This window comes from Salmo salar, chromosome ssa01 (genome assembly GCF_905237065.1).
Source record: "Salmo salar chromosome ssa01, Ssal_v3.1, whole genome shotgun sequence".
NCBI classification, from domain to species: Eukaryota; Metazoa; Chordata; class Actinopteri; order Salmoniformes; family Salmonidae; genus Salmo; species Salmo salar.
Genome location: NC_059442.1, coordinates 4,858,922 through 4,868,908, shown reverse-complemented (window position 1 = coordinate 4,868,908; position 9,987 = coordinate 4,858,922). Strand labels below are relative to the sequence as shown.

The following is a 9,987-nucleotide window of genomic DNA, read 5'->3' as shown; positions in this document are numbered from 1 at the left end:
ACTACTATAATCCCTTGTCGTATATTGGACCTGGATGTGCTGGAGAGGGTGGAGGGCCGGGATAGAAGTAAGGTAATGTGGTGTGGGGATTTTAATGCCCACAACACACTCTGGGGGGAGGGGAACTGATGGGGCTGATGGATGGAAATGGCCAAGTGATGGAACATCTAATAGAAGTTAAAGATCTGATGTGCCTGAATGATGGACCGAGGGACCAGGACTGATGTAGCCAAAGGGAAAGAGTCTGCTTGGACTACTGATTAGTGATGGACGAGGGACCAGGACTGATGTAGCCACTGGGAAAGAGTCTGCCTTGGACCTCACTCTGGTATCTAGTGATGGACCGAGGGACCAGTACGAGTTACTCATAGGGGCAGCGTTGCTGGTTCAAACACCTCTCAGACCGTGTTCCCCCTCGTTATAAACCTGACAACGTAAATACACTAGTAATATTCAATTGGATTTCTTGTTGGCCAAACATTAAACACCTAACTAGCTAGTTGTAATGAATCAACTTACTAAGACAAATTGAGTGAGTTGACATGTTGCCTCTTCACACATCGCTCGGGAATCAGCCCACACTTTTCCATCGTCCACAATGGAAAGTTGCTGGATTCCCGACAATGGCTTGGTTCACTGACTCATTCTCTAGGCTTTGGTCATCTGTATCGCAGGAATTGAAATGACTCGAAATCATACATTTTTCTATTATATTATTTCAAATGTCACATTATTCAACTTCTAACCCGAAACATCTATTTTAGTGGGGGGGTTTTCGGTTGTTTTATTCCGTGTTTTTTTTCTGCCATCTAGCGGAGAACATAGGTGCTAATAGAAATTAGTTTTGATTGGTTGCGAGGTACTTCCGTGTACATCCGCCAGCCAATCAAATGTCTTATAGTCCAGTTTTTTGAACCTCCGCATTTTAACCGTCAGGCGCGACAAATGAGAGCGGCTCGAAGCGGGGAGCGGATTAGTTTAAACGTGTTCCAGTGACAAACTAATTCGTTTTGGGTTTTTTAGGTAAAACAAGAAAAAATGGAATTGGATTCAATGAAGTATGCCGAATTGCGCAGTCTTGCGAAGGAGGTTGGATTCAAAACCTCAAAACTGAAGGTACAATAAAATCGTAAACAGTAACGTTACTACATTGGGGTTGTTTGTGCGTTAGCTAGCTAGTTAACTTACTATATTATCCACCACGTTGTTTTTGCCAGTGTACAACCTAGCTAACTTTGTGGGTTTTTTTTATATGTTAAAGGCTGATAAACTTCTGAAGGCGCTAAAGGAGCACTTCCAGCAGCAGCAACAACAACCACCGCAGGAAGATGTTGCAGTGGACGTACGTTAAGTTCTGTCTTGAAACTCCCTCCAACTTTTCAAATTATATACATATTTTTCTCTTCTCTTATTTTTTGTTCTACTTTACTTAAAATCAAATCAAAAATTGTATTTGTCCCATGCACCGAATACAACAGACTTACTTTACAAACCTTTTAAAACCAACAATGCAGATGTGTAAAGGTATTTACTAAATAAATTGAAGTAAGCAAGAAAATAGAAAAATGTCAAATAACAGTAACAAGGCTATATACAAGGGGTACCGGTACAATGTGTGGGGGCACAGATTAGTAGAGGTAATATTTACGTGTAGGTAGAGGTAAAGTAACTATGCATACTTTATACTACTATATTGATTACTGCATTGGGCTCCCGAGTGGCGCAGCGGTCTAAGGTACTGCATCTCAGTGCAAAAGGCGTCACTATAGTCCCTTGTTCGAATCCGGGCTGTATCACATCCGGCCGTGATTGGGGATCCCATAGGGCGGAGCACAATTGGCCCAGCCTCTTCTGGGTTTGGCCAGGGAAGGCTGTCATTGTAAATAAGAATTTGTTCTTAACTGACTTGCCTAGTTAAATACAGGTGTAAATTGATATTGATTACTGCATTGTTTGGATAAGAACTTCTTGCAAGAAAGGCATTTCACTGTAATTTGTGCACATGACATTTTAAAAACGCAACTTATCACACTTATACATGATCTGCAAGGTACTGATTTCTCCTTAACTTTCTTTCTTTGTGTATATAACTAGCTGTGTTTGCATTGTAATTTTACAGCCAGTAGCAAACCTCTAGGTGTGTATTTAGCAGGGAGATGAGACTGGCATTGCTGCACATGATGACATCAACTCAACCCAGGAAGTCAACAATTCATCACAGGATGATGATGATGAGCCTTTCCTAAAACATCCAGCTCGGGAGTTTGTTACCAAACGTCGCGGTAGAGGGCGACCGAAGAAGAGGAAGGAGCCTGAAGATGAGGAACAGGTGTGTTTGTGCCCCCAACAGTAGTCTCCATGTGTCTTATGTTAATAAAGGATATGTGTTTGCTCTGCATTTGTTTGAGAAACTGAACTATGGTGTTTTTGATCTAGATGTTTGAGAAGCTGGTTGAACCCAGAATCAGCCAAGGGAGTGTTAAGAGAAGGAAAACGTCTGCCGCTAAGGATTCTGGGGTGGCAGCACCAGTGCAGGAGTCACAGAAAACCAATGTTCAGACACAGCCTGAACCTGGCCACAAAGATGCAGCCCCAGCAGTGACGTTTGAGGAAGGTTAGTCTGGTAGACTTAAAAAATATATATATATATATACACACAGAAGTGTTATGTAGAGCATCAACTCTGGTTTTAGTAACCTCATTAGGGTGGCAGGTAGCCTAGCGGTTAAGTGTTGGGCCAGTAACCGACAGGTCGGTAGTTTGAATCCCAGAGTCGACTAGGTTAAAAAAAAGAACTCTGTCTGGCCTTGAACAAATCACTTAACCCTAATTGCTCCTGTAAGTCGCTCTGGATAAGAACATCTGCTAAATGACTGAAATGTAATATATAGATCATATTCTCGTATTGCTTTGCACAGGAGAGGGACAGGAGGTGGTGAAGCCAGTAGGAAAGATCCCTCGCCATGAGGGGCTCCTGAAGAGGACTAAGTCGATGCTGAAGCCTACGACACCAAGTTAGTCGTCTGAATCCTATGTTCTGTATCTACATTGCTTGAAAAGATGTTTGTCCGGAATGCATTAAGCTTCGAGATAAGTAGTGAACCAAAATTCTGACCTGGGGGGGATACACTATTTACACCCCTTTCTATTGTAGACTTCAGAAAGCTCCACGAGGCACATTTCAAGAGGATGGAGTCAATTGATTCATATGTGGAAAGGAAGACCAAGCAAGTTGATTTGTTCCGAAGTTCAGTGAAGGAACTGAAGGTAATGAACTGGACCTCAAATCCAGTTCTACTGCTTTTTTTTTTTTTAAATCGGGGACTAATTTAGACCTGGGACACCGGGGTGGGTGAAATCAATTATCAGGTAGAACAGAGAACCAACAGGCTCCGGACCTGAACTATATAGTAGGGGTGGTATTTGTGTTGTGGTCAAGGTGGGGGTTTGATGTTCAATCTCAAATAAGCCCAAGGAATTATTTATTACAAAAATTGCATATCTAATTCATACATTTTAGTAAATAGTTAATTTATATATTGTCTTTATTCTTTAGGTTCTCTCCGATAAGACTCTTTCTAAATCGACTGAAGGAAAACCTCCAGCAGTAAGTACTACATGTTTAATCTTTTTAGTTTTTTTTAAATTGGTTCCAAGTCGATTGTTGCTTGGTGTGATTAATCATTGCTGTGTTTTCCCAGATCTCAACCCCGAGCTGTGCCTCCCTATTCAGCCCAGCATCCCAGAGACCTGCCACAGACAAACGCAGACAGACCCGGTTCTCAGCCATCAAATGTGCCACTGATAAAAGTAGATTCTCGGCCGGTAAGCCAGCTACAGACAAGCACAGACCGACCCGGGTCTCTGGCACCAACCCCTCTCAGGACACCGTTGTTCCATTCAGACCTACAGTCCTGTCCACTTGCAGGATCAATGTTCGGTGAGTCTTTTAAAAAAAACATTGGTCTGATTTATTTAGTACCAAGTACAGTGCTACTTAAAGTTCTAGGTAAACCTCTTGTGATGAACTTCACGCCATGCCCTGTGTGATGAGTTGCTGCAAAATAGAAGTTAACTAGCTTTTGCTCAGGTGACTGTTTTTCTAGAATGAAATGTTATAGAATAAGTCCAACTGTTGGTTTGTGTAAAGGTTCTCTCAGGCTACTCGGGATAATGAGCACAAGAGGTCCATGGTCAAGACACCAGCACGCCCGTCAACCCGTGTGGAACTCGTCACTCCTGGGAAAGAGACTAAAGTTGTCGGGAAACGTGACGTCAACAAGCCTTCTGTTCTCTCTAGCACCAAGACGCCAGGTAACGTCCGTTCTAGATCACGTTAAATCTCATTTCTATGTCATCTTTACTTTGCATTTTCTATGCATTACAACTGATTGGATTCCTTCCTGTTTTCTTTTTATAAGGAACAGCGTTTGTGTTTAATGCAAACACCAGTGTTCTTTCTAACACTCCTGGAACCAACAAGGCTAACTTTGATCTGAAGGCCAGTCTCTCTAAGCCTCTCACCTACAAGCCTCACAGGGGTAAGTCAATAACGCCCTGGTTTATCGTCAATAACGCCCTGGTTTATCGTCAATAACGCCCTGGTTTATCGTCAATAACGCCCTGGTTTATCGTCAATAACGCACTGGTTTTATCGTGTTTATCGGCAATAACGCCCTGGTTTTATCGTGTTTATCGGCAATAACGCCCTGGTTTTATCGTGTTTATCGTCAATAACGCCCTGGTTTTATCGTGTTTATCGTCAATAACGCCCTGGTTTATCGTCAATAACGCCCTGGTTTAACGGTTTATCGTCAATAACGCACTGGTTTTATCGTGTTTATCGTCAATAACGCCCTGGTTTATCGTCAATAACGCCCTGGTTTTATCGTGTTTATCATCAATAACGCCCTGGTTTAACGTCAATAACGCCCTGGTTTATCGTGTTTATCGTCAATAACGCCCTGGTTTATCGTGTTTATCGTCAATAACGCCCTGGTTTATCGTGAATAACGCCCTGGTTTATCGTGTTTATCGTCAATAACGCCCTGGTTTATCGTCAATAACGCCCTGGTTTTATCGTGTTTATCGTCAATAACGCCCTGGTTTATCGTGTTTATCGTCAATAACGCCCTGGTTTATCGTCAATAACGCCCTGGTTTATCGTGTTTATCGTCAATAACGCCCTGGTTTATCGTCAATAACGCCCTGGTTTATCGTGTTTATCGTCAATAACGCCCTGGTTTATCGTCAATAACGCCCTGGTTTTATCGTGTTTATCGTCAATAACGCCCTGGTTTATCGTGTTTATCGTCAATAACGCCCTGGTTTATCGTCAATAACGCCCTGGTTTATCGTCAATAACGCCCTGGTTTTATCGTGTTTATCATCAATAACGCCCTGGTTTATCGTGTTTATCGTCAATAACGCCCTGGTTTTATCGTGTTTATCATCAATAACGCCCTGGTTTAACGTGTTTATCGTCAATAACGCCCTGGTTTATCGTGTTTATCGTCAATAACGCCCTGGTTTATCGTCAATAACGCCCTGGTTTATCATGTGTTTATCGTCAATAACGCCCTGGTTTATCATGTGTTTATCGTCAATAACGCCCTGGTTTATCGTCAATAACGCCCTGGTTTTATCGTGTTTATCGTCAATAACGCCCTGGTTTTATCGTCAATAACGCCCCTGGTTTATCGTCAATAACGCCCTGGTTTATCGTCAATAACGCCCTGGTTTATCGTCAATAACGCCCTGGTTTATCGTCAATAACGCCCTGGTTTATCGTGTTTATCGTGAATAACGCCCTGGTTTAACGTGTCTGTAGGGAAGCTGAAGCCTTATGGAGAGACCAAGGAGAACACAGCTGACCAGTCTCAGATTGTTCCTTCACACCAGAAGAACTACAAACAGCACCCGGTTCAGACAAGGTGAGTATCGGGAACAAAAAGTTAAAAGTGGAGGGGGAATTTGAGTAATTGACAAAAGCTGGGAATTCAATCGTTCATTGATTACTCAAAACATTGGAGAGAAAAAGTCCAAGGGAACTAATTGAGTCTCTGTCCGAATGGCTGAATTGTCTGCTGTATAGATTTCCATATTTCTTTTATTCAAGGGAGGAAAGGAGGACAAAACAGACTGAAGACAGGAAGCAGAAGAAAGTGAATATGCTTGGAGCCAGACGAGGCCTCGTCATGACCTAATTATTCTGTAATTTTTCACACTCCTGTAAAGTTTAGACCCTGTTTTTACATCTGTCCTCTGTACTGTTCCAACCTGTTATGATTGTTCAATTTTACTCTGTAGTTCCTCAAACACTTCACTATTACAATGTTATGAACTTTATTGTTCACATTAACATGTTAAATATTTTTGGTCATCTGTAATTCATGTTTTACAGTGCGTTTAAATGTTTGTACTTTTTCCAGAATTGTAAATACATGTAGTAAATTTGGCATTTCCTGAAGTAGTGTTTTTTGTTGGGCTTGGTGGGTGATGCTTGTTGTCCTCAGACTTCAGGGTTTCTCTTGTATACCTCGTATGCAAACTCCTCTGTGTGTGCACGGTCGTTACACACAGCAACAAAATCAATCTCTAGTTGAAATGGACCGTCTGCCTTATCACCCAACGTTATTCCAATGGTGTTAACCTGGGAGCACAAAACAGACAGTAGCAAGAACATAACAAGTTAATCATCATTTTACCCATGTCTGAGTACTATGTAGTACACTTATTGTATTATTCAAATGTTTCTTACCTTGTCCAACCAGAGAGGATGCTGATCATCTTGTATCCTCCCACGACTAGAGAGGAAGAATTTTGAGAATGGAATCTGTAAACGGTGCAATCAAATGTTAGCATCCAAATACTTCTGGACCATAGTAGTCCCAACTAAGATCACACGGCGATAACCTCGCTCATGTCCCAACTAAGATCACACGGCGATAACCTCGCTCATGTCCCAACTAAGATCTCACGGCGATAACCTCGCTCATGTCCCAACTAAGATCTCACGGCGATAACCTCGCTCATGTCCCAACTAAGATCACACAGCGATAACCTCGCTCATGTCCCAACTAAGATCACACGGCGATAACCTCGCTCATGTCCCAACTAAGATCACACGGCGATAACCTTGCGTGAGATGCAAACAATTGAAGACCGTTTCCTTAAAGGAAAAGCCAAAACCAAGTAAGGGAGACTTGGAGCACATTCAGTAGAACCCAACGTTCCGATAGAAATGGGCTGTAAAACAAAACATGCTTCTAATATGTAGACTATGGAATCATTGTCTCTATTTGTGGTATTTCTATCTGCAACTGAAAAAGTTTGTCACGTGCCCCGAATACAACAGGTGTAGACCTTACAGTGAAATGCTTACTTACAGGCTCTAACCAATAGTGCAAAAAAAGGTATTAGGTGAACAATAGGTAAGTAAAGAAATAAAACAACAGTAAAAAAGACTGAAAAATAACAGTAGCGAGGCTACATACAGACACCGGTTAGTCAGGCTGATTGAGGTAGTATGTACATGTAGATATGGTTAAAGTGACTAGGCATATGATAAACAGAGAGTAGCAGTAGCGTAAAAAGAGGGGTTGGCGGGTGGTGGCACACAATGCAGATAGCCCGGTTAGCCAATGTGCGGGAGCACTGGTTGGTCAGCCCAATTGAGGTAGTATGTACATGAATGTATAGTTAAAGTGACTATGCATATATGATAAACAGAAAGTAGCAGCAGCGTAAAAAAAAAGTGTCCCTGGCTAGACGGTACCTTGACATCTTGCCAGTAAGGTCCTCCCCGTGTGTACAGGAAGTAGCTGTACATGTCGTCCTTCTGGTGTGAGAAGTAGGTCTCCGCCCCGACGTTTATCATCCATGGTCGCCCGTCACCACGGATACGCAGGTGCAGGGTGTTGAAGCTGGACCAATCGTGATGCTTCTTACTGTCAAACGAACCCTAGAGAAAACATGTTTTTGAGGGTTAACATCTCGCATGGCCATGCTTCCCAAGGTTGAGTCATGGAACTGATGGAAAGATGTGCTCAATGTTTGGCAGACGTTTAATCTTACTGGGGAGGAAAGACTAGCCTGAGTACCGGTGATTTGTATAATCATGCCAACTCATTGGCAAGAGGGCAGAAACAGACTGGCACCTGGGCTAAGTTAAGACAGCATCAGTACTAACCATAGGCGGTTTGGAGCGCATCGTGCAGTATCCACTATATCGTGTCTCTCCGTCCCTGGGAGGAGCAGAACAGAGGGTCCCATACATTAGACATGTAGTGTTGTTCCTGCCTAGCTTCAGATAGGCTTCACTCCTCCCGCCGATCTCTTGGTCTGAAGACACTGTCCACTGCTCCAGACTCTCTGGTCCTCTGAACTCCCAGATCACCCTGGTCTGTTCCAGTATATGTTCAATCAGTGGCTTTCCCTCTGGCCCTGTCCAGCGGCCCAGAAACTCATTCTTCAGCAGGGTAAAATGCTTTCGTATCCCTTCCACACCTTTATCGAAATCAAACTTCTTCCATATGGGGGTGTTGTCCTGTGTCTGGCCTGGCCGTTTGTACTCTCCTCCAGAGATAGCCCTCCATCCCACAGACAGGTGTGGAGCCAAGTGTCTCTGTTTGTAGCAGGATCCAAGAAATCTCACTGCTGGGGTGAAATGTGTAGCTCTTGACACTGCCATAAAAAGTAATCCTGGTTTCTTGCCTTACTGTTGGGGGGGGGGAGACAAAAGTGGTCGTTAAGTATTGACTGTCAAGAGGACCAAGTACAATGTCACAGCCAGGGCATTGTCATGTTCATTGCCATAGGTATCCCTTGATCATCTCACTCAGTTCCGTTACACATAAGTCATTGAAAGCATCTTCTGTAAGGGGATGTTTTGTTGTGCCGCGACGCTCGGTCTGAACATTAAACACGCATTTCTTGCGGTACTGTTTTGGAAGCATAAGGACCGTATATTTCATATCAGCAAGAATTAAAATGTAAAAAAAGGTTAAATTGATATATCGTTTATAGGGTTAGGATTCCCACACGGCCATATTTCCATGTTACAGCGCTTGTTTACGGAAAACAGACGGAAGACAGAGTGGACAACCTGTGCTAAGTACGCTACAAACGTGTTGTTACTTAAAAAGGTACTGTCTGCTGCAACTGTGTTAACCGGTTAAAAGTGTGTATTTTGCGTTTGAGAAATTATTTTGATGTGATATGAAAGTATAGGTAATTTGTTTCTAGAAACGTAACGAGATTGAGAATCGATTAAAATCAACATATGTTGATGAGTACTTGGTTGTTTTGGCTTCCAGAGGCAATTCGCCCTTTAAACGGAACATGTAACATTGGATTAAGGAGTAACGTTTTGCTCCTTTACTGCAATATTGGGCTAAGCCATTAACTAGGTGACCACATCAACATTTTAGTCATTTAGCAGAAGCTCTTGTCCAGAGCGACTTACAGTAGTGAATGCATACATTTTATAACATTTGTTTTTTTTCTCCCGCACTGGTCCCGCGTGGGAATCGAACCCACAACCCTGGTGTTGCAAACACCATGCTCTACCAGCTGAGCCACACGGGATTCTGGAACATGACATCCAGGTTCAGGTTAATAGTCATTACAGACAAGCTAAGTGAATAACAGAATGTATAATATCAAATCAACTCATTTTGATAGCAGGAAATGTAATGTTTTATAGTTAACGTTACTTACCCGCTGGCTACACGGCGACTGACAGCTGAATTTGATACCGGTTGGATCGATCTCACGAATTTATTTATAACTGACCTTATTAAATAAATAATAGCATATTGTGTTCTTCACTTGTAGCGTGGAATTACATATGATTAAAATAGTATAAATCTCTAACCGACTTTATAAAATGTGTAATCATGATTAAAGAACACGGAAGCGTGTTCACCAAGGTTGTGGTCCGTCCGGATAAAAGCTCCCCCCTGAAATAACAGCGGGGATTTTTTT

General features: G+C 42.5%; 2 protein-coding genes across 4 annotated transcripts; one reads left to right on the top strand and one right to left on the bottom strand.

The window, feature by feature from the left end:
- The first annotated feature begins 887 nt into the window (after positions 1 to 887).
- On the top strand, positions 888 to 6,469 carry LOC106594936 (nucleolar and spindle-associated protein 1). Of its 3 annotated transcripts, none has more exons than XM_014187047.2 (12): positions 888 to 1,116; positions 1,262 to 1,342; positions 2,153 to 2,329; positions 2,437 to 2,614; positions 2,919 to 3,014; positions 3,155 to 3,267; positions 3,557 to 3,607; positions 3,702 to 3,940; positions 4,151 to 4,314; positions 4,422 to 4,541; positions 5,831 to 5,933; positions 6,119 to 6,469. In XM_014187047.2, exons 1-12 carry the CDS (start codon positions 1,039 to 1,041, stop codon positions 6,204 to 6,206), a joined length of 1,488 nt encoding a protein of 495 aa, XP_014042522.1. In that variant the 5' UTR covers positions 888 to 1,038; the 3' UTR covers positions 6,207 to 6,469. The 3 variants fall into 3 exon arrangements, with proteins under 3 accessions (XP_014042522.1, XP_014042949.1, XP_014042054.1); XM_014187474.2 differs by having other exon boundaries at positions 2,150 to 2,329; positions 4,428 to 4,541; XM_014186579.2 differs by having other exon boundaries at positions 2,150 to 2,329.
- Positions 6,092 to 9,970, bottom strand: ndufaf1 (NADH:ubiquinone oxidoreductase complex assembly factor 1). Its single transcript, XM_014188517.2, has 5 exons — positions 9,721 to 9,970; positions 8,192 to 8,719; positions 7,778 to 7,963; positions 6,761 to 6,835; positions 6,092 to 6,652 (listed from the first exon to the last, which is right to left on the bottom strand). Exons 2-5 carry the CDS (start codon positions 8,690 to 8,692, stop codon positions 6,512 to 6,514), a joined length of 903 nt encoding a protein of 300 aa, XP_014043992.1. The 5' UTR covers positions 8,693 to 8,719; positions 9,721 to 9,970; the 3' UTR covers positions 6,092 to 6,511.
- Positions 9,971 to 9,987: the final 17 nt, after the last annotated feature.